Below are 25086 nucleotides of genomic sequence, written 5' to 3' on the forward strand. Positions count from 1 at the left end.
ATGACATAGGCTCACATGCTTCCTTCCATTACTTTAACTATCTTTCTGATGCTTTTTGGTCATCTTCCTTTTCCATAGAATTAGCCTTCCAAGTGTAGCATCAGTAAATATTTCATCATCTCTAAAGAAATTCTTTATCACTATAAGTCTTGTAAAAAAAAAAAAAAAAAAAAAAAAAAAAAAAAAAAAAAAAAAAAAAAAAACTTGTTAACAAGAGTTATAGTGATAGCTAAGTATAGTCTATGTCAACTATTGGATAACCTTTACATTGTATTGAAACTTACTGTGTATCTTTCTCTGCTGGTACATTGACTGAGTGCAGTCCTGTCTTGTGTATGCTGTTGAGTTCCTACAATAGAATTTGAACTCACTGGCTTAAATGCCATCTGCTGTCTGTCTTTTCAGAATTTAATATCTGGTCAATAGGATTAACAAGTATTTGTTAGCTACCTACTTTGGGTGTGATATTGATTAGGGTAGGAACATATGAAACATATATGACTTGATTCTTAACTTTCAGAGAATATTCAGTCTGGGTGATAAGGCGATACTAGACTGAATAGTTGTAGTGTGAGTAGTACTTGCTGAGTCAGGTAAATGAGAACAACTGAGTAAATTCTTCATTGGACACTCACGTCGGTTACTATGGGTGACACCACATAAAGACACACACTGATTGAAATGTTAACGAGCAGTACTTAAATGTCAGGGGGAAGAATTTCTACCCCAACATAGTAAAATAAAAGGAAGACCACAGTTGAGAAGTGTTGGTCTTGTGAGTGAAGAAAAGATTGTAGAGGACAATAAGTCTGGGAACTTTAAGCAATCTAGGACTGAGACTCTTAAGAGCCTCAACTATGTAAGGAATGGAAATTCATAGATAATCACAGTAAAAAGCAGATCTAAAGATCTCAATGGAAAATAAGCTACATCCCTTCGTTATCTAATGCATGGGCTTCACTCAAAATCTACTGGGTTCCAAAGGGCTTGAACAGTCTGTGGTTCACAAAACATGCAACTTGTCATAGACTCAGTCTGGCTACACTCCATAGCTGCTGCCGTCCTTGGCAGCCATTTCATGATACTGGCATCTCCAAAAATACAGAGTCTCTGCTGCAAAAGGTCTGCATAGAGCACTCTTGGGCTCTTTTCTCTAACTCTGCCACATAGCCACACCCTCTTTCCATGACACCTTCAAGCCTGGGGCTTCTGTGTCAGCTGAGGCTGCATTGTCATCAATCACCTCTCTGCTCTCTCAGTGCCAAGTCTCAGCTGCTCTTACTGATTCCTTCATGCCTTACACTGGGTACCATGTGAGAGACTCTTGCATATTACCAAGTTCACCTGCCACCATAACATACAGCTTTAGTTCCTTCTGGAACACTATACTCTGTGTGCTGACCATGAGGAAGTACTTCCTAGGAGATTGTTAATGATGCTGGTTTCTTCCTAATCATCATTGATTTCTCAGATCAGCTGTTTGGTATCAATTGTTCCTATCTTCAGCTCCAGACAACACAGATTCTTAATACAAAGTATCACACAAACAGCCCAGCAGAGTCTGAAATGTCACCTCAAACTAACCTGTAAAACTTCACAAGCCAGGCCCGTATCACCTGCACTATTTTCATCATTATTCTTAGTTTCCACAACAGCTTGGTAAAGCTTTAAACACCCAGTTGCCACAATCCTCCCCAAACAACATGGCCAAGTCTGTTAAAGTAATACTATACTTTCGTAACAATTCTGCCTTAGTTATAGTTTCTGTTGCTATTATTAAAATACCATGACCAAAAACAACTTGGAGAGGAAAGGATTTATTTCATATTACATTTTCAAGGAAGTCAGGGTAGGAACTCAAGGAACCTGGCGGCCCAAACATCATGATGCAGACAACATGGAGGATGCCTGCTTACTGGCTTGATCCCATAGATGATTCAGCCGTGTTCTTATAGTACCCAAGGACCACTAATCCAGAGACAGCCCCACCCACAGTGAACTTAGTCCTCCCATGTTGAGGCCCGAGCTGCTCCACTTTGGGCGGCCTAAAATGTTGAGGCCCTCTCCACTCCGCGCTTGGCGGCCACTGTATCCTGGCCCAAGCTGCTGCTCCGGTCCGCGGGTCAGGGTTCAGCAAGAGAGAGAGAGTGAGGATGGACTCAAAGAATGGAGACCAGATAGAGCATGATTCGATCCCGTTTATTCTTCAGTCTCTCTTCTTAGTCCAAGTCCCAAGTCTTGAGTTCCTAGTTCCTAGTCCCTAGTCCCTAGTGGCTCCAAATTACTTCTTCCAAGTGCCTGCTACCTAATGCCTAATTCCTACTCCAAGTTGTACTCCCTAAAGTGTCTGATTCTCTCATCCCTCTTCTGTCTGCCTCTCGCCTTTATTGTCTCACTTCTAAGCCATGCCTTTTGGTCACACCTTTAATCATGCCCTTAGGTCTTGTCTCTAAATCTGATCTCTACACTTCTAAGTCACACTCTTAAGTTACACACCTTTAATCTCACACACCTTTAATCTCACACAGCCAAGGTATCTAAACCAAGATTATCAGAGTGTGCTCAGTTGTAGGCTATTGTAATCCAAGTCTCATGTCAGGGTATATGGCTCAAGATGGCTGCAAAGCTGATAGCCGCTTTCTGCTAAAAGTCGGCCCCCAACACTCCCACATCAACCGTCAGTCAAGAAAATGAAGAATAGGCTAAGCTGGTCTGGGTATTTTCTCAATTGAAAAACGACTCTAGCTGCGTTGAGCTGACATAAAACTAACTAGCACATATCAAAAATAATCCTAAAGTAGAGTTTAAAAACTAGGAGTATTGTTTCACTGTCTCTCGTGGAACAGTTTTGGAAGCAAAGGGAAATGATTCTTATAAATAAGAGAATGTTACCCTCTACAAAGAATTTTCAGTAAACCCTTGTAAATAAGAGGTTAGAGATTAAATGACAGAAACTCTAATGGGACCAAGCAGAACATAGCAGTGGAACTTGTTCATTTCTTAAAGATTAAGGGAAATTTTGTCCAGTACCACTAATTTTGTGATCTAAATTCATAGTGCTTTTAGTTTGTGTGATCCTTGCAAATGCATCTTGTAATAATAAACAGTGCCTTGTTTATTACATCGATTATCACACTGAGCACAAGTGTCCGTGACACCTGTCATTGGTGTCACCCAATGCATCATTTCTTACCAGGAAAATAACTGGTGAGACTTTAGAAATGTGTTCTAGAACTCTTCAGTGCATTGCTTTCTTGAGTTATTTTCTAACTAAAATGGTGCATGCTCTTATGTGTGGCAGTTGGAGGAAATGTGGACTGGAAGCAGATAGCCAGTATTCAGGAGTCTATTGGAGAAACCAGCTCTCAAAGTGTCGTGGTTGCTGTAGACAGGTAAGGTATTCACTTTCTTTCCTACGAACTTGAATACTATTTCAACACTGTTTTGCTCCTTGGTTAAAAATTTTAAAAAAGTATTGTCAGAATAACCTTTAGAAGTAATATAAGACTTTTGTGATATACTATGATTTAGATGATGAAGTACCTTTAATTTTGGTTTCACAAATGTAAAATACAGGAGGGATTTTAATTATATAAAAATGTATTACAATTAGTACTGGAAATATTAAGGAAATAACTATTCTTGATGGAAAAAACACAAATCATTCTTTATAGTGAATTATCTTTTTTAAACCCTTGGAAAGTAAGTTTATCTTTTGGGTACATGACATAAAATAGTATTATAGATAAAGCAAAAGGGTTTGGCTGGAAATTTTCACTTGCTTCTTTGGAAAGCTCTTCAAAATTGTCGTATTCTATACATTTCCAGGTAAATGTTCCCAAAATTGAAACTACTTTTTACAACACTGGCCTTCAACACTTTTTAAACTACTTATATTTGAAGTTTTTAAAAATGTACTAGTCTTTGCTAGATGGCCTAGATACTCAGGTAATTCTTTGTTTACTTCAGATAAAACTGGTGAGTGGGGTAGATGCACACCTGTGCTCGTTCTCACCACTAGCTAGTTTTGTATTGATGATCACAGTGGCCGTTTTACTCTTTAATTCATAGAGAAATTTGGATCTGTCCTGAGCCCTTCTTCCTCTGTACACTTCCAGAGCTGGGTAGTAGCTACCTATCTTAATTTGAGTTTCATTGCTGTGAAGAGACACAATGACCAAGGGACAACATTTAATTGGAGCTGGCATATAGGTTCAGAGATTCAGTCCATTATTATCATGGCTGGAAGCATGGCAGTGTCCAGGCAGACATAGAGCTGGAAAAATAGCTGAGACTTCTGGCATCTTGATTAGAAGGTAGCCAGGAGAAGACTGGTTTCCATGTGGTTAGGAGGAGGGTCTCATTGCCCACCCCCACAGTGACACACGTCCTCCAACAAGGCCACACCTCCTAATATTGCCACTCCCTGGCCCAAGCATATTCAAACCACCACACTGCCATTTTTTGCTCCCAGACTATCTTCCATTCAAATGGTGTTCCTGTCGTATAGAAAGTTATCTTTGTGGTCATTATGAGAATCTATTTAGATACTAAAAGAATGACAAGAATCTTGAAAGTTAAGGCATGACCATAAATGCCTCCATAGGCTGCTATGCTCTATACATGGGTTAGTGTTAGTGGAACCTGGCCAGAAAGAGAGTGACCCTCTCAGAGGCTACCAGGTGAGTGACAGTTTGAATACCCTTACCCAGCTTGCATGTCCTCCTGCCATAATCCTGAATGGTTCTTCAGAACCTCTGTTTGCTGCTGCCGCCTTTGCTCTCCACTCTACGCTAGCATCACAGTCTGTGGCACCGTTTCCTTGTGACTGCGGGGCTCCATTTTACTACTCTATAGTTTGCCATTTGCTTTTTTTTTTTTTTTTTTTTTTTTCAATTAAAGCCTTCCTTATTTCTTTGATGTCTTTTCTGCTCTCATATTACTGTAATTTTTTACTCGAGTATTTTTTGCTACCCACTTTTTTAAACTCCCTGTCAGCCCTCCTCCCAGTTTCCAGCCAGCCTCTTCTGTTCCTAACCATTCCTCCCTCAGCTGACAGTCAGAGTCACTTCTCACTTTTCCCAAGACCAGCAGCTCCAGACTGTAACAGCTGTTGTCGCCTATCTATTCAGCTCAGCTTCTCCTGGCTCAACTGTCTTCCTAACAATATTTTCTGTACCCCCTCTGCTAGCCCCCAATTTCTTGTCATAGCCTCAGCTGGCCTTTTTATAACCAGTCCTGTTCCCAGAAATTCAAGAGGCAACCAACACTGAAGGTCAAAAGGTCAAGCAGTTTCAACACCTAAGAATTCTTAAAGGGCCAGTTGACTAGCAACTGGGGATCCTTTAAAGGGACAGGCCCACAAGATAAATAACATGAAACTTTGCCTTCCATGAGAATACCTCTAGTTTGAGGGAAATCAGCTGACCACATTTGCATAGTCTAGCAATTTTTACTTTGGGTGAGATGAGAGCTTTGTACATTTTCTGTACAAATTTTGGGTTCAGTTTAACCATTGGGCTAGAAAAATGCAATTTTCTTGATTTTTTTTTTTCCCCATGATTGTTTTTTGCCAAGTCTTTTAATTACTTCATTTTACTCAAAAAATCAGTACAAAAAGGCTTAAGCTGTTCCTTATCAGGAACTTAATTAAAATAAAATTATCTTTTCTGGTAAACCAATTCATTGATTTACAATTAATATTTCTTAACTATTTTCAGAATTAAATTACAATTTCGTTCTTACACGGTTAATTGTTATTTACAGTGAGTATTTTCTTAACCTTGGAACACTGTTAAACACTTGCCTCATATTTTAAAACATGTAAATAAGGCTACAGTGTATACTCAGGAGTACAGAATGTAAAGGAGAAGGAAACCATTCAGACAGCTCTTGTGTTGGTGAGCTGTGTTGTGAGTAACTGCTCATCTGGCCATTTGACCCTCTTGAAACTCGTAAGAAATGTTAATACTCTAGGCTGTGACTTTTGAGTTGGCACAACAGAAATAAGACTTCATAAGGTTTTTAATTATATGTTATTTTTTTCCCAGAATATTCACAGGATCCACAAGACTAGATGGAAATGCTATTGGTGAGTATGAATATTTATTTTACTCCTAAGCTGTCCTTTTGTCTAAAAAGCTTTAAAGTTAAGATTAAAATGCAAATGTATTTATTTTATAGTGGATTTTGTCCGATGGCTCTGTGCCGTGTCTATGGATGAACTGCTTTCCACTGCACACCCGAGAATGTTCAGTCTACAGAAAATAGTAGAGATATCATACTATAACATGGGAAGAATCAGGCTGCAGTGGTCTCGGATTTGGGAAGTTATTGGAGATCATTTTAATAAGGTATTTGAGTAATTACAGTATTTGTTTACATTTGCAATCTTTGTTTTAATTTTCCTAATCATAATCTGATTGATTTTTTTCCTTCTAAGCAATTGTTTGTTACAGTTTTATAATTAAATAGTTTTATAATTAAATTTAGAAAACCTTTCAGGAATCATGCTACAAACTTTTATCACCAGCACTTGGGGAAGTTAAACAGAGCATCTGTGAGTTCAAGGCTAGATTGAGCTATGTGTGTGTAGCAAGATCCTGTCTTCCAAAAAAAAAAAAAAAAAAAAGCAGGGCTGGAGAGATGGTTCTTTCCTGAGGACCCATGTCTGGCTCCTAGTGCCCACATGTAGCAGCTCACAGCCACTGTAGTTACAACTGTGCTTTCAGGGGAGTCCAGGGACCATTCTGTTCTCCCTCCTTGTACAACCACACACATGTACAAATACACACAGAGAGAAAACACACATACAGTCTTGCACTTTTTTTTTAAAGGAAACAAACTTTTTGAGTTGAATTCTTTTTAGAAATGATTGCTGAAACTTTTCACGGATTCTTTAGATTACTGTGTTCTGTTTTTCTCATGCTTGTGCTTTGTGAAGAACCTAGGATCTGGTTCTCTGTGCTGCTTATTTTGTACTTTTTTCTTAAGGCAGAAATGAAAAATTATACTTTTTCCCTGTAGCATGAGCATCTTGGTCTTGTTGCCCTTACAGGTTGGTTGCAATCCTAATGAAGATGTAGCCATATTTGCAGTAGACTCCCTGAGGCAGCTATCAATGAAGTTTTTAGAGAAAGGAGAGCTTGCAAACTTTAGATTCCAAAAGGATTTCTTACGACCTTTTGAACATATAATGAAGCGAAACAGGTAATATGTTTTTTTAGTTGAATAATACCAGTAATAACTTATTATGTTCTATGCCGGGGGGGGGGGGAGAGAAAAAAGAGAAAGAAATGGGTTGAGTTTTATGGGATACATTTTAAGCAATTATATTGCTATTTTAGGTCTCCAACAATTCGAGATATGGTTGTACGGTGTATAGCACAGATGGTTAATTCTCAGGCTGCAAATATTCGTTCAGGATGGAAGAACATTTTCTCAGTATTCCATCTAGCTGCATCAGACCAAGATGAAAGCATAGTAGAACTTGCATTTCAGACAACAGGGCACATTGTCAGTAAGTATTCTTTAACTGTTTAAGTGCAAATAGAAAGCTGGATGTATTTAGTTGGCAAATCAGGTGGACTAAGATTATGACTGTAGTGTGGCTTTAGGTTTACAAATGTTACTTCTAAGACAAGAGTGAAAAATCAAAGTAATTGTTGTAATAGAAGTTTCAGCACAAAAAAAAAGCAAAGGGAATAAGAGATAGTTTATCCTGGAGCTATTTTTTTGTGACTGTGGTCCAGGAGCACAGATACGATTACTCCAAATTCCATGTTCCAGAATGGAAGCATTTTCACGGGGCTTTTATAATTTTACCAAACTAAGAAAGTCATAAATTAAATGAACTTTACAGTACACTGGTGGGTACATCAGAGAGGCAGATATATTGAAATAGGGGTTCCAAGATGCTATTGATGACATTCTTAGACTTGGATTGCTAGAAGCAAATGTTCTGCTAAGTTAATATCTTCTAAGGGATTTTTGTTTATTATCACGAAACATTAGTTTTGATACAAAGTGGGTCAAAGAATGGTTGGTCCAGAAACTAAAACTAGCTCAAGGTACAGTAGTTACTACGGCCAGTAGTAGTAGTGAGCCTATAAAACTTTAATTTGGCTACAGTACTGAAATTCCAGCCTGCCTGTCGGCCTCTGCAGACACAGACACTCCCTCCAGTTTTATATTCACAACCAGGCACAGTTTTTCAGGAATTTTGTTCACAGTAGGAATGGTGGTAATAGTAGTGGTGGTCGTGGTGGTAGCAGTGCAACCGCTGTGGTGGTGGTTTTAACATTTATTGAGGATTACTAAGTGGCACGCACTGTAATACAGCTGTCCTATGTAATAGCTGCATCTCTATTCAACAAATGCTAAAATACGCCTATTACTTTATTATGTGTGTGTTTATAGTGCAAATGAAATAGACAAAATCTGTTGCGGGTGTCTTGCCACCCAGCCTAAGCACCAGGAACAGACTGTGCTACCAGCTCCCACCCAGATTCCCTTGAATCCATGGATAGAAAACATAGGCACAATTGCTGGGCGCTACTTATCTCCCCACTGGAGAAGCATGCCCTGTTCAACACTCTTAGCTCCACACCTCTCTACCTGTCCTGAACTTCAGTTGCTCTGTTACGTTTAGTCTCAGCTCAACATTCCCAACTGCCCACCTGTAGAAGTGGTCTATGGCCACTTGGCTCGAGGTCTCACATCACATGCCTAATTGGCTTTTCTCTCTCCAAAGCATGGCAAACTCTTTCCTCTCCTCGTGTCTGTCTCCTTCGGGAACCCAGAAGTCCCACCTATTCCTCTGCCCAGCAATTGGTTCATGGCTTCTTTACTGATAGATCAAGAACCAATGGGGAACAGAACTACCCCTACACATTTCCATTTTCCTTACTACTTAGGACAGACTAGTTGAAAAGACAGACTTAGACCCATTTTTGTTAGATATCAAAGCCCTTGACAAACTGTAAACTTGTAAGATGTATGTACATTTGAAGTTAATATATTTTGCATACAATTAAAATAATTTATGTATGTCATTATTTCTATTTCTTTTTCTCTGTTTTAGCTCTTGTATTTGAAAAACACTTTCCAGCCACCATTGATTCTTTCCAGGATGCAGTGAAGTGTTTATCTGAATTCGCATGTAATGCAGCTTTCCCAGACACAAGTATGGAAGCAATCCGACTTATTCGCCATTGTGCAAAATATGTGTCTGATAGACCTCAGGTATACATCATTTAGTAAGCAAAATTTTGCTAAATATTGAGTGTAATCTTAAATCTATATTTGTTTGGGAAGTTAGTGTCGAAGAAGCATTTATTTTGAGCCCCAGATCAGTCTGAATGTGATTCTGAGTTAAGATGCCCAGTGACTGTATTTGCCATTACTGAGCTGTCAGGTGTTCTGTGTGTGTTTATTAGTTTAATTTTTATAACACTAAATGGGGCAGGCAGTGTTACAGCATTATATAGATAAGAAAACAGGTACAGAGAAGCTTTAAAATGTGCCCATAATACCAAAACAAGTAAAAAACAAAGAGGGTTTGAAGTCTGGCCTGTTTCTAAGCATCTTGCCTGTCTGCCTGTGCTTTGCAGCACTTAAGTTAATTGGCTGTGGATGAATGTGTACTTAAGCACTGAAATAAAATGCTGGATTGACAGTCTGGCTGCTAATTTCAACTTGAATATCTGAATCTATCATGTGTATCTGCTGGGAAGGAGTATGTGCACATGTGTGTAGGTAGGTTTCTGCCAAGGTTGGAAGCATCTGAACCCCTGGAGCTGGAGTTAACAGGCTATTGTAGACTACCTTACTACCTTAGAAGTGCTAGGAACCAAACCCAGCTCCATTACAAGAGTAGGATATACTCTTAACTGTTGAGCCATCTCTAGCCTTGAAAAGCCAACTTTTAAAATAAATAAATAAATAAATAAAAGAAAAAAATCTAGTCTCTGGTTCTAACAGACAGTGTCTTTAGCTTTTTGTAAATTATTATGTATTATTTCTCAAGCACTTCGTGTTTCTCCTGAGAAATATTAAAGTCACCATGTGAGTGTTTAGCTTAGCCTTACTGACTTCCTCCTTTTCCTTTGAAGGCTTTCAAGGAGTACACAAGTGATGACATGAACGTGGCGCCTGAAGACAGGGTGTGGGTGAGAGGCTGGTTTCCAATCCTCTTTGAGTTGTCATGTATCATCAATAGATGCAAATTAGATGTAAGAACCAGGTAACAATCCGTATTTGAACATTTAAGCTTTGAAGGATTTACTGTCATTTTAATTAACTTTTCTTATGGATACACACAAGTTTACTATTAGAGACCAGAAAAATGTTTTTTTACCAGTCTATTAAGAACTAGTACAACTTAGCCTACCCCAGATATTACAGACACTGTATTTCATTGAACAGTAAACATGTTATGACTAAATTGATCAATTTAAGTTTTAATCAGCAACTAAAATGAATGAATGATTTCAGCTCAATTCCGAATACAATAAAAAAAGAGAGAACGAGCGCAGGAGAGCACACAAGTGTGGCAGCCTGCCAGTGCTCGGGAGGCAGAGGCACACAGATCTCTCTGAGTTGGAAAAGAACTAGATAGGCACATTTTCCACTATATTAAAAACATGATCACTAGATGTTAGTGCAAAATGACATCTAGTCTACTTTTATTTACCTTTTATGTTTAATACTGTAAACACTCTTTTTCACACACTTCTTCTCAAAAGCTGCAATTAATGATAATAGTTCTTTCTGGAAAACGGTAGAAACATTTTTTTTTTTAAAATTAATTAGCTTTGAGCTCCTGTTCCTTCCGCCCCTCACTCCCATGTGCTTATACTAACAAGAGTGAGCCCCACATGGCTAAAAGGATTTTTAAATAGTCTTGAATTTTAACAGGTTGCTAAGAGGACCTCTGTAAGCAGCTCACCTTGTGAAAGTACAAAGTGAAATGCCTGATAAGCTGTAGATAGCACTCAGCTAGAGTCTGAGCCTACTTTGGATTATAACCTGTTTCATCAGAATTTCTGTTATAACAAATGAAGCTACAAAAGTGAAAGACTCCTCCACCTGTAATTCTCAGTTTCATTTTGATGGGTACAATTTTAACATAAGAGAGAAAGAATCACTTTACTGTAGTCTCTGCCCTTGCTTATAACACACATCAGGTGTTACAGGCTGCTGTGCACTTCATAGGAACTGAACAGACCATGCTTATTTTACATATCTACATAACACATGTTTTGAGAATGTATTACATCTCAGACATGTGCTAGGCCTGGGGAATGTAACAGCAGATGACCTAGGGACTGACTCTGTACAGTCCCTTGGAACATTTCAGAGACATTTTTGTTTTAACTGACCATTTAAATACTTCTAAAAATAGTGCTTCAGGACTGAAGGATGCTGATGTATTACCAGATGAAAGTTATACATAAGGAAAAAATAAAACTTTAGTAATTTGATAAAAGTATTACTTCAAGGAAGATAATAAATCAGAAAGGCAATTTTTGAATTTCAGTTTTAGTGCTTAAAAGCTTGTTAGTATGATCTCTGGGTGTTTTATTTGTTCATCACATACTTGCCTAAGTTATTACCACTGCCTAGAATATAGCAGGAACCAAGAGACATGCAGATCATGGAGATTTGTGGAAATATGGGAGCCGTATTCATACTGGTAGCTGAAAGTCCCTGTAACCCTTTGAGAAAGATTTTTCCAAGGGGTGGTGATCGTTGTTCTTAGACAGCTATGAGCCATTTCTTCCTTTCCCTAAGTTCTGCAAAATTAATATTCACTCAGATGATTTATTTCAGTCTGCATTTCTGTCTTAGTCACTGTTCAATTGCCGTGAAGAGACACCGTAACCATGACAACTCTTATAAAGGAAAGCACTTAATTGGATCTGACTCACAGTTTCAGAGATTTAGTCCATTATCCTAATGGTAGGAAACATGGCGGCAGGCAGGCAGACAGACATGGTGCTGGAGAAAGAGCCAAGGGAATACAGACAGCAGAGAGAGAGAGAAACACTGAGCCTGACTTGAGCATATGAAACCCCAAAGCCCATCCCAGTGACATAACTACCTCCAACAGGGCCACGCCTCCTAATCCCTAATAGATGACACAGTGGGGCCATTCCTGTCCAGACCACCACACGTTCCATTGCAGTTTTAACAGGACTAGTAGGAGTGGGAAAGGACACAATAAATGAATCTTAGGTCAGAGCTTTTGGGGGTTTTGTTTTCTGAAGCATGTGTCCTAAAGGAACCTGTAATTTTACAGCTTACATTACATTCAGTATGCGTTAACAGCCAATGTTAACTTTAACAAGTGTTAGTTTTCTTTTTTTAGTAGCTTTGTAAACCTTCAGCCCTTTCTTAGGAAGTTTTGCTTCTTTACATTATAGCTTTCCTAATTGTGTTCTGTTACTTTAGGGGCTTAACAGTAATGTTTGAAATAATGAAAACATATGGCCACACTTATGAAAAACATTGGTGGCAGGACTTATTCAGAATTGTTTTCAGAATCTTTGACAACATGAAATTGCCGGAACAGCAGACAGAGGTAAGAGAATACCTTTAGCATAAAGTTATAACGTTCTTCAGGTTTTTACTCAGGACGTGTTAGTGTTTGAAATGAAGCACATTGCACATGAAAGAATTCCTAGAATATGTTTCTTCAGTACATGTTAAATAATAGTATTTTCTTTTGTTAGCAAGGACACTATTTGGAAATATGACTGAATTAGTGATTTAATTTTTATATTTATTGCTTTTATTAAACTGTCAATTTCTCTTCCATATTTTGTTATAGTCACAGTTAAGAAACACTAGTAACTTTCATTGATATTACATTCTGAATTCTTGTTCAGTAAAGAATTCAAAGTATAATTAGTTTTATTTATTATGATATATTTTTACTATAAAACATAGCATATAGTTGAGGCTCTGTGGCTAGAGAGCCTCATTTTCCCCCCTGTACTATAGATCAATACTAAGTGGAGACTTTTCCAATTGTGGTTAATGTAATTTGAGGGAGGAGACTTGAGACAGAGTCTAATGGTTGGTGGACAGCATGATCTTCATTTCATGACCTCCTTTCCCCTCACCCCAGAAAGCTGAATGGATGACAACAACGTGTAACCATGCCCTCTATGCAATCTGTGATGTATTCACCCAGTACTTAGAAGTTCTCAGCGATGTGCTTTTGGATGATATTTTTGCCCAGCTTTACTGGTGTGTACAACAAGGTAGGTGTGTACCAGGTATTTTAACACCAAGTGTGACGTGTGATGCTGGGGTATGTACATTAATTGTTTCTTTTCTTTTCTAGACAATGAGCAGCTAGCACGATCTGGTACAAACTGCTTAGAAAATGTGGTTATTCTGAATGGTGAAAAGTTTACTCTAGAAATCTGGGATAAAACGTGTAACTGTACCCTGGATATCTTCAAAACCACAATTCCTCATGCGTAAGATTTTAAACAGATCTACATTTGTATTTATTTGTATACTGATGGGATTTAAAAGTGAGCAGTGAATAAACTGTAACAACTACATAACGTAAGTTATTTGTAAGCCAAAACAGGGTGATTATCCAAAATTTGAGTCATTATGTGGGGACCCTACTGGTTTTGTTGTAAAATTGTATTTGAACATAACACACCAGGTAAGAGTTTTGAGTCAGAGAAAGAAAGCCTCCTTAACATGTATTTCAGTTACAGCAGATCTATTACTCTAAAGAAAATTGCTTAAAAATACTACACTGTACTCCCAAGTTGTCATCTTTTGTGTTAGGAATGAGTGATAAATATATTTTAATCGGTGAAGAAACCAAGACACATTAGCATGGCTTATTCGTATGATAGACCGGAATTCACACTCAGTACATCCCTCTAATTTCTACATGGCTTTACTTGTTCTCTGTAATGTTTAAATCTATAGGTAGACTCTTTGTAGAAACATTAAGTGTGTCCAATGCTGATATAAAATCATATGAAAATTATCAACTATTCTACATTTTAAACTTTATATCCTATTTTGAAATAAGAATTATATCTGGTTTATGTTCTTAGAATAATCTCACAAATATTAACAGTGAAAATTGAAAGTAAAATTAAAGAAATACACTAGAAAAGTGGACTGTACTGAAAGATGCACAGTGATTTCTTTGACCAACTTCCAATTACTCAATACATTTTCCAATACATTTATCTGGAGCAGGGAAAGCAGGTGACAGCTGAGACATGTCTGTCAGTGTATCTGTGACTCTGTCAAAGACAGTATGAATTCTTACCTCACAGTTTCATACCCACCCCATGAATTCTTTCCAAAAATCCACTGGCTACATGCTATTTTGAGTTAGACCTGCATGTGTTTTAATTTGTTGAGTTAAATGCTCATTATAACCTTAGCTGTCATCCAATAAGCATTTCTTCATAGAAAGGCTCTATTTCCAACTCCTCTTCATTGAAGTGTCGCTGGCATCTGTCTACCCAGACCCAGAGCTTATGCTTTTCAGAAAGGAGAATTTGATGCTAGATCATATTTCTGATGTAAGCACCCAATTCAGCAGTGGCAAATTAATTTCTCTTTGAGTTATTTTTTTCTATTAAAAAAAAAACAGAATCTAAGGAGTTATGAATTTTGATTTTTTTTAAGTTTTAATTCTGTGAAATTTTTTGAAAAGTGGCAGACTTTAAAAACGAGTTTGAAAAAAAGTTTGTTTTTAGATGGATGATTAAGATTACTATTTAGTGGCACCAATTTACTTTGATTACAAATTTAAGGTTGTCATTGGTACGAGCTTCTTATTGATATAAAAGTGAGATGAATATTGATACTTTTATAGGCACTGTACCTGTATAACACATTTAAGAATACAAGGCTTAGACCCAGTCCTTCTTTAACTTTTTTTAACAGATTCGAGATAATTAGACTGTGAGTTAAGGGACTATAGCAAATTCATGGCTTTGAGTTTATTGTTAGGGAGTTTTCTACATTTTCTTTAGAAATAGCTGAGAGGAGTTAACAGACAACAGTCCAGGTTACCTTACATGGATAATTGGTTTTCAAAACGTCAGAAGTCCACAGAATTGATGTTACAAACATTTCTGTATTAATGTTCATTTTGATTAGAGACCTGTCTGCTCTTGACAGCTTCCTGTATTGAATTCTAAGAAGAAATTGAGCATCTTTGGAATTACTCCAGTTGTGGTGATACAGCCACTAGAGAAAATTGCCTCTTTCCTTCTACAGACAAATTACTGTCCAGAAAAGGACACACTTGCAGAATAGTTGACTGATTATATCTGCCTAGACAAAGTAATCAGCCCTTAATAATTCTGCAGCAGTAAGGGTCTGTCAGATGATCCTGGGCCAGAAGGCAGAAGAACAGATGCTCCAATGTTTTGTAGTATAGGGACTTTCCAGGTGTTCAGGGGTCTCTATAAATTGGCTAAGTTTTAGAAGCTATGCTTTGTGCTTCCCACAATTTTAGTTAACTCAGTCATTCTGGATTTCTGACAGGGTTGAAAACTTACATAGCCAACCCTGGCTATTTACCTTGAGAGAAAAGATTTGAGTGGATGGTTTTTAGCTACCATTCATTCTAAAGCCAAGGAAAAGGCCAGGTTCAGAACTAAGTGTTTTAGTTAGGAGAGATGACAAAGGTTCTGGTTAGTCAACAAAATGATGGACTGGGTATTAGGACTATCTTGTACCTCACTGGTACAAATTGGCATAATTATGCTCTAATTGTATTTTGAGAGAAAAGTTTTATTTTAACAGGAAAGGTGATATGTAGGAGGAGCTAAGGTGGGAGGAGTACTGAGAGGAAGAAAAGGAATAAGGAGAGGAGGAGAAGAAGGAGAAAAGAAGCTAGGTGAAGAGAGAGAGAAAGAGGGGGGAGACAGGGAGGCAGATGTTCATGTGTCTCCACCAGTCAAAGATAGTTGATATATCTAGGTTGGGTATTGGGTTACACTTCTGATTGAGTATTACCAAACTTATAAAGCCTTTGATTAACACTTTTAAAAAGTGTATAAATGCAAAAAGGAAAAGGGGGCATGGGATAGGGGTTTTCTAAGGGGGGGGGATGGGGAAAGGGGATGGCATCTGAAATGTAAATAAAATATCCAATAAAAAAATTACTATTTAGAAGAAGTAAGTGTTAAATTCATACACTTCAGAAAGTATAGTTCACCATAAAACTACTTACTTATCCTTAAAACTTATAATTGAGTGCTGCTGAACTATTTTCCGGAAGTACATCTTTTAAATTTTTTACTGAATGGATTTCAGAAAATTGCTTTTATTAGTAGTCAGACTGATGAAATAGAGTGTAATTTTTTTCACTTTTTAATTCCCATTTAAAATATATTGCATGTGGCATAACTCCTTCCTGTGTCCCCATGACTGGTTTTTGCTTTGGTATCTTAAAGGCTTCTGACTTGGCGTCCTACCTCTGGAGAAGCTGCACCCCCATCTCCATCAGCTGTGAGTGAAAAGCAGTTGGTAAGTAAATAAATCATATTTGAAATTATCTATGGAAGTGATTTAACTGTGGGCCTAACTCTCATCCGTCAGGGTCCTAGTCTGTCCCTGTTGCCATGACAAAGCACCTATGCCTAGGTAGTTTAGAAATGACAGAAATTGGCTGCTCACAGCTGTGCAGGCTGCAGAGTGTGAACACTCAGTATCCAATGGAGGCTCTGCTCTGCTTCCACAGTGACTCCTTATACCCTTACGTGACAGAAGGCAGAGGGCGGGAAAGAGCCTCCTTAATGTCTCCATCCCTGTGATAGTAAGGTGTCATCCTATCCATGGAACACTGCCCTGCTTTTTATTGTTCATAGAGCATCAAGTTTGAGCATGAATTTTGTTGCTGAGTTTCACACATAGACACTAACACATGACACATAAGAATGTTTGGATACAAACATTGCAACTGTGCCAGTGAGACCAGCTCTCTTTAAAAGATGGTATAAGTTTCTTATTTGAAATTCTCAGATTAAAGTTGATGGTAAATTTAACATATAGCCATTTTATACTGTATATCTATCATGAAGAGGGTACTTATATTTTCTGTTTTATATAGGACACAGAGAAAAATGATTTTAAGGATTATGAATGCAGATACCAGATTATGTAGAGATTTTTCACACCAATTTAGATAGTATTAAATCTTTTTTTTAACCTTTTACTTTGGTATAATTTCATGTGCAGAAAATAGTTAAGGTAATTATAGTGATTATTATTATTATGGGGATTGCTACAGCCCCTTGTTGCCTTTAAATATCTATCAGACGTTCCCAAATAAAAGACTCAGAGACCTTGAGATTTATAAGAAGCCTTAAAGTACCACAGCTAGGCAGATATCAGCCCTCTAAGCTATCTTGTCTGCTTTCCCTGCCAAGATCCCCATAAATGCTTGAATCTCATCCATTCACACTGCTCCTCTTCATCAGGCCAGCCCTCATGGCCATGCCTACAGTCCAACATTACCCCATGGCAACTTCCTTCTTCTTCCTCCCTTTCTCTCTTTCCTGGTTTCTACCTGAGACCACCTTCCCCAAACACACACACACTGCAGCTCTGCCTACTTCTCTTCTGCCCAGCCCAGGCTGTAGACGTCTTTGCTAACCAATCAGGGGTAACTTGGGGAGCAGGGTTAACAGCACAAAAGTTGGTGTACTTTGGGAATTCACTCATTTTGAGACAACCAGGTTATGGGATGCAGTACCTAGTATTTGAATACCTAGCAGTACCAGCCCAACCCCAACAGGAATTCTTTCAACCCCATATATTGGTTTCTTTACACAATTGTATAGGAAAACACTTGACCAGCATTAATTGAATTATTACTAGTCTTTTATTTAAATATATAGGACATGGGTACTTGGCCATGTCCTTACAAGAAGGATTACCAGACTTAGCCAACATAAACTACCTATTGCACCAGGGCTCACCCTGTGGTTATTTACTGTTTTGCTTTGTCACCCTGCTTCCCTCTTTTCCTCAGAGCCTTCCTCTGCCCTTGTGGTTTTCAGAATTATTTGAAAAAAACAATTGCAAATATGGCCTTTAACCACTACAAGAGTCTCATGATGATCCCAAAAGGATAGCCAGATAATTCTTATTGAAACTATTTTTATCTAATATGTAGGCTTTATTCTGATTCTGTTTTTTTTTCATTTTACCATAATGAACATGAAAAAGATAACTATTCACATTGTTTTTTAGTCTTTGAAATTTTTAGAAAGATTTGTTCATCTGTCTGTTTATGTGAATTTGTTATTTGTATTTGCCTATGTGAGTTTTTGCACTCCACAATTGTGCCAGAACCCACAGAGGCCAAAAATGTTGTCAGGTCCCTTAGAAATTAAGTTACAGACAGTTGTGAGCCACTATGTGTAGCCTAGAAATCCAGCCCAGGTTCTGTACTTTAGATCTCTGGTCCATCTCTCCAGTCTCTAGCCCTTGAATTTCAAACCTAAGGAGACCATAGTAGCAAGATAGTGCCTACTGACCTGTTTGTTTCCCACAGTCTTTAAATTTCTCAAGTAATTGTTTACAGTTAAAACATAGATTACATACCAACATAGTATTCTTTTGAGAACTATAGCATCTGCCACAGAGATTCATAATTGTTCCATAAGTGATCTACTGGATTCTGTCAGATACCCTGCCACTTGTGGGATATCCTGTACATGTCAGGAATGAGGGTACTCTTCTGTGTGTACTCCCCCTCTGCATAGGGTAAAAATAGGCAATATGGGTTTGCTTTTTTGCCCAAGGAAATACTGGATCTGAATTAATCTAGCTCCATTCTGTTCTGCATGTCATTTACCCTCTATGTAAAGTGAGACTTGGGGTCTAGACAAGTGAAATAATGCATTTCACCATAGACCTCAGGCTTGGGTATGGAAGACTGTGTCCCACCCATGTCTCGACCCCACAGCCCTGCCTCACCCTCTGTTCTTGGAGCTGCTGCTGACATTTCTCTTCCTTAACATTTCTCTTCTCAGTCCACCTTTGTCTTTTCCTCTGACTACTTAGACATTGCCAGTGTTGTGGGAATTTTACACTGTCATTCCTCGCCAAAGTATTTTTTGCTGTACACTTTGTTGCAGTAATTATTTTTAAAATGGCTGCTGGTCAAGCCAACGACTATCTAAGCTGTGGAGGCTCTGCCTAGCTCAGCCGTCATGTTCTGTGGCCAGAGGCCACATGTGTGCCGCAGCTAGAAACAGCCAGTCAGAAACACCAGCCCTGTCACCCACGAGACACCAGTGTGGGAGATGGCTCTGCCAATTTTCCACACTGTCTCCGCAAGGCTGGGCAGGGCCCAGACCATCCCGCCAACCAGATGGGCTCGGTACAGATGAGACTCTAATGCTTAAATTATCCAAAGTCTTTATATATTGGTAATGATCAATAACAAGATGCCCATCAGAGGTATAACCCAATACCCAACCTAGATATACCAACTACCTTTGACTGCCAGAGACACATGAACATTCACCTCCATATTCCCTTCTCTCATCTTTCTTCCTCTCTTAGCACCTCCTTTTTCTCTCCTTACTCCTCCCACCTTAGCTCCTCCTACACACTTAAACATTTTTAAAATATGTTTTATGTATTTATATGTATAAAAAGAATGCAGGGCTTAAAATGTGCCAGTTTTTTATACTACCTTGATACTTCAGCTCCAGTCCATTTCTTATTAGTAGGCAGCCTTCTATTTGTTTCCTTTACATTTACAAATAATTACTATTATATATATTTAAAAGATGTTTAAATGTAAATATGGTTTAGCATATCTAGGCAATGTCCCCACAGGTACCTGGGGAGTCTCTTACAAGAGCTCACTTGCTCTGCTACAGTGTAGTCCATTTTTAAAGAGGAAGTGAAGCTAGATGCGTTCTGATTCAGAACTATTCTTCAAAGAGCAGAGATTGCAAAAAAACCACATTCTTTTTTATATTTCTTAATCAGAAAAATCGAGAAAATTCTACCTAGCATTCAAAAATTTATAAAATACAAATAATTTTTCAATCCTCAGTATTACAACCCAGTTTAAGTATCGCTTTAAATGTTTTCTATGTGTTAGTTTTTACTTTAAAATCTTTTTTTAAGTCATCCTGGTCAAATAAATACTTTGTTAGAATAAAAAAAAATTTATTTAAAGCTGCTTGTGTCTTAAGAAAAACTTACTTAGATCACTAAAACCTGTAACAATAACTTAGAGTGCTTGATTAAGAGTATTTACATGGGGCTTGGGAGACTCAGTGTGTAAGAGCAATAACTGCTGTTGCAGAGGCCTGAGTTTATTTCTCAGCACCCACATGGTGGCTCACAATCATCTGTAGCTCCAGCTCCAGGGAATCCAGCTCCCTTTTCTGGTCTCTGTTGGCATCTGCACTAATGAATACATACATACATACATACATACATACATACATACATACATACACACACACACATACACATACATACACATACACATACATACACACATATACACATACATACATATATATAATTAAAAATAAACCTTGAAGAAAATGTTTTCATACTTAATTCTTTCAAAAAATATAAATATATAGAAAACCCCTATTTCAAAAGCTCATTAAGATTTTCCCTCCATACTGCTATTACAGCTTAAGTCAGACTACCATGTAGGTCTGTTTGACTTGTGTCCAGCTTCCCTTCATGACACCAAACTCCTGTTTAGTTACCCTCATGCTGACCTTTCTGGTCCTTGATTTCTTGTGTAACAAAAGATACTTTACTAACTACTCCCACAAAGGAAAGTCATGTCAACTACAGGAAATCTCCCAGAACTCACTCACTCACTCTGTAGACTAGACTGGCCTCAAACTCAGAGATCCACCTGCCTCTTCCTCCTGTGTAATGGGAGTAAAGGTGGCGCCACCACACCCAGCCTGGGTTTAGGTTTTGTGAGCTGAGTTTCACTCTCTGTAGTCTAGGCTGGTCTCAAGTTTGCAGCAGTCCTTTTGCATGAGCCTCATCCAAAGACAATTAACTTTACCTATGTCTAGGCAATTTTAAATTCAGGAAGTCTTTTTTTATGGAAAATATGTAAATTTTATACTTTTAAAAACCTAGTATAATAGAAAGCATGTTTGTCCTTGTAATGTGCTTATGTTAATGAATTTATCTTATTAGGATGCAATATCACAAAAATCTGTAGACATACATGATTCTGTTCAACCAAGATCTTCAGATACTAGACAGCAAGCACCACTGGGTTCTCTTTCTACTGCGAGTGAAGAAGTTAGCAAAGTGAAATCCACAGCAAGTGAGTTATTTCTCTAAATAAAAGTAAACTGTACTGTATGTATGTAAGGGACACTTGTTACTCTTATTAATGAGCATATGCCATACTTGGTCTTGATCACTTTTTACTTTTACTCTGTCTGCTACCCCAGTGTGGACGTCTCTGACACATGTTCTCTTTCAAAACCTTCACTAACATCTGCAGTATCAGTTTTGATCCCAGTGCCTTTAGCTAATGTTTGTGTTGGGCACATGGTCTTTCTTCTCTATCCCACCAACACTTCAACCCATTTTCTATCTGTCAAGGTGCATGTCTTCCTTTACCTGTCTTCCTGGGAACTAAGAAAAGCACCCCATCCCTCTGTAGGTAGGAGCTCCCAGCTCGGAGGATCAAGCTTTTCTGCACTGCTGCCCGCCCTGTGTCCCTGTGGACCACCTTCAGACTGTCCATCACCTTTGCCCAAAAATGGGACACTCACTTTTTGACATCAGTTCAGCTGTGTTTGCTGAAAACAAATAACACATACAAAAGATGACACCTCCTTAGAAAAGAAAGTGGCTTTAAGCACTTGGTAAAACCTGAGGCTGTGGCCAACAAGATGCCTCAGAAGGTGAAGACACTTGCAGCAGGTCTAATGCCCTGACTTTGATACACAGAAACGCCATGGTAGAAGGAAAAATTGACTGTTGAAAGTTGCCATCTGGCCTCCACCTGCCAGAACACACATATATACACATGCACAATAAACACAATAAATAAGTGTAGTAAAAATTTTAATCAAGACTATATTCACAGAACTATTTATTTGCAAATAAGCAACCAAGTTGGGTTTAGTACATTCAGAATGTTGTGCAAACATTCTGCTTAGGTACAAAATATTTTCATCACAGAAAGGAAATCCCGTATACAGTGAGCAACCCCTCTCTGTTCTCCCCTTCTCTAGCTCTTGGCAATCACCATTCTTCTTTGTTTCTGTGATTAGGCTCTTCAATGGGTTTTATATAGATGACGTCATACAATAAGTGACCTTGAGATTCTTCATCATTTGAATCAGTAACTTAATCACTTTTATTACTGAGTTAGCAGTCCTCTGTATATGTGTACATATCACAGTGTTTGCCCACTCAGCTCTGAAAGACATTGAGTTTGTGACCCTTTGATTATGAACAGTGCTAGTGGGAACACTCATGTTCAAGCATGGTTTACAGACCTGTTTCCACGTCTTCTCTGAATGTACTGATTCAAATACAGTTACTGTGCTGTGTACTGATTCTTTGTAACTTCTAAGCTGTTCATGGTAGTAACACTACTTTACATTCCTACTGGCAGTCACAGTGCACCCTCATTTGCCAAACTCTGTTACTAAGGGATATCCAGGTACCATGAGAGCTCTCTTAACTAATATCCTGATGAAACTGGCTTTTCTTAAACACCTACTGCTAAGCCCCTGCTGGGGTCCAGGTGCTACCAAGAAGCTCTGCCTCATGGTCTGAGATGTCTGAGCTAATGAAATGAAGGGGTAGACTGCACAATGGAGGCTGTGATTGTAATAAGGGATTACACACGAAACAGCCTTGGGATTAGTTGGGTTCTTTGTAACTTGTCTTCAACCATAAGAACCAAATGCTACATAGAACAATATTTCTAAAAACATACCTGGATAGGAAAGTTTCAGATATCTCAGTAAGTAAATTTAAGTTACAAAAATTGATACCAGAAAAGAAATTTTGTAGTAAATAATTTTTATATCAGAAAGAAACTAAGCGATTGTAAATCAGCTGGAGCCATTGCTCCAAGATTGAGTAATAAATAATTCCTCTTGGGTGTTTGTTGCTCATTGGAACCCAGATGTGTCCTTGCCACCCGGCCCAAATCAGTGCTGCCCAATGTATGTAGCAGCTGGTGGCTGCATCTTCCTTCTTGGTTTCTGCTTTTGTTATCTGCCCATGATCACAGAGAAGGAGCATCCTCCTGTGATATAATCTGCAGGCTGGTAGAATGAGGAGTGAACTTTGTCTCAGCTGTGGCTTGGAAGGCTGCATGGGGAACACTCTGAAACTGGTGCTTAGTGTCAGTATCCATCACATACATGTTTATAACTTACTGGTGGATCAATTGAAAATAAGCATTAGTTTAAGCTACAAATATATATTTGGTCCAATATAAACCTGTCGTATGGCTAAACTACAATATCACATGGTTTGAATAGAATCCTGGCTATCCTACTTTCTGTTTGGTGTTGATCTGGTTCCTGTTGTTTTCTTCAACAGGTTTTCATATTATTTTCAAATGTTAGATTTTCGTATCAGTCAAGGCTATTTATTTCAGTAATAACCTGCATTGAAAGTATAACCAATTAGAACACATACACTATTCAAGCCACATAAAATGTTTTCATTTATTTAAGCAATTGTTTTCCTAAACGTTTCACAGATACAGTGTTACTATAGCAAGGGGTACATATGAACAAAGGCAGCATGTCGTCTTCAGTATGAGATGTGCAGTGTGAGTGTGGCCTTTGTACATAGTAATGTTTCCTTAGCATTATAATGTTATAGAAATTGTAATGGATTCAAAATAATGTTTTGTTTGCATGTGCATTGGGGGGTTTTCTCACAGAATTCCCAGAACAAAAATTGTTTGCTGCCCTGTTGATTAAATGTGTTGTGCAGCTGGAACTCATCCAGACCATCGACAACATTGTGTTCTTCCCAGCCACAAGCAAGAAGGAGGATGCAGAAAACTTAGCTGCAGCCCAGGTAAGGAACTGTGAGAGGAGGAAAGTACCTGAGGTGTCTGGACTTGAGGTGATGCCTTCTTCACAGCTACCATTTGAGCCCTGAGCCTGGATGGTGGCATAAGCTTGGCCCTGGCAGAGAAGGAGGGTGAGAGAGTGTGCTCTGGGGCCTCATGCACTACAGACAACGCAGCAAGTAGGAACTCCACAGAAACCAGAGGCCTGAAGAGAAGCAAGGTCAGCTCATAGTAGAAGTCAACTACAGAAAATGTTTTAAGAAGGATGTGACCAACTACTCTAGATAGGTCACGTAACATTGCACATAAGAACTGCCTTCTGACAGTTCTTAGGACTTCATAAGCTTCACAGAACTCAGTTTAACACCAAGGACAAAATCCTAGTTGTAGTGGGTATCAGAGTAGAGGACTTGGAGACTGTACATGTTAGCCTGTCAAGGAGCTTTGCCGTGAAGAGTCTGAAGAACTGGAGCAGTAGCTGCAGGAGCACTAGGAGGCATGACAGACAGACGGACAGACGGGGTTTGCTTCCTTGTTTCCTAGGTGGGTGGTTTGTCAGCACACCTATTGATAAAGAGCTTTCCTCCAGAGTCAAAAACCAGCATGGCCTTCAACTCTTCCCCTCTCTCTTAATGTTTTGTGGGCCAGAAGCTGATTGGCTTCTGAGGTTAACTCCTGCTGATAGCAGCAGGGGATTAAGAAAAGAAACTTAGTTATTTGGGCTCTCTACTCCTTAACTTGACTCTTCATGAGCCAGAGAGAAGGAAATAAAAAGGATAAAGAAAAAGTCATGCAAACACATACACACACACACACACACACACACACACACACACCACACATACATACTCACTCTGCTGGGCCCGACCACCTGTATCATCAGTTTCACAAGTGCACATGCATACATACATATATACCTGCATACATATGTATATGCATAGATATAAATAGACAGACATATATGTATTTGGTGGATGGAGCAGAGTGCCAACAGCCACATCTTTTGTTTT

General features: G+C 38.5%; 1 protein-coding gene across 1 annotated transcript in view; it reads left to right on the plus strand.

Moving 5' to 3' along the window:
* Arfgef1 (ARF guanine nucleotide exchange factor 1) overlaps positions 1-25086 on the plus strand; it is a 113876-nt gene that overhangs the window by 82527 nt on the left and 6263 nt on the right. Inside the window, exons 23-35 of the mRNA XM_076924372.1 lie at positions 3302-3392; positions 6051-6091; positions 6184-6353; positions 7058-7209; positions 7347-7519; positions 9083-9243; positions 10113-10243; positions 12454-12583; positions 13133-13268; positions 13352-13490; positions 16461-16533; positions 21211-21343; positions 23942-24081. Of these exons, the coding sequence (XP_076780487.1) occupies positions 3302-3392; positions 6051-6091; positions 6184-6353; positions 7058-7209; positions 7347-7519; positions 9083-9243; positions 10113-10243; positions 12454-12583; positions 13133-13268; positions 13352-13490; positions 16461-16533; positions 21211-21343; positions 23942-24081 (1670 nt within the window). The remainder of the gene's footprint in view (positions 1-3301; positions 3393-6050; positions 6092-6183; positions 6354-7057; positions 7210-7346; positions 7520-9082; positions 9244-10112; positions 10244-12453; positions 12584-13132; positions 13269-13351; positions 13491-16460; positions 16534-21210; positions 21344-23941; positions 24082-25086) is intronic.

Source organism: Arvicanthis niloticus, chromosome 25 (assembly GCF_011762505.2).
Source record: "Arvicanthis niloticus isolate mArvNil1 chromosome 25, mArvNil1.pat.X, whole genome shotgun sequence".
Lineage (NCBI taxonomy): Eukaryota > Metazoa > Chordata > Mammalia > Rodentia > Muridae > Arvicanthis > Arvicanthis niloticus.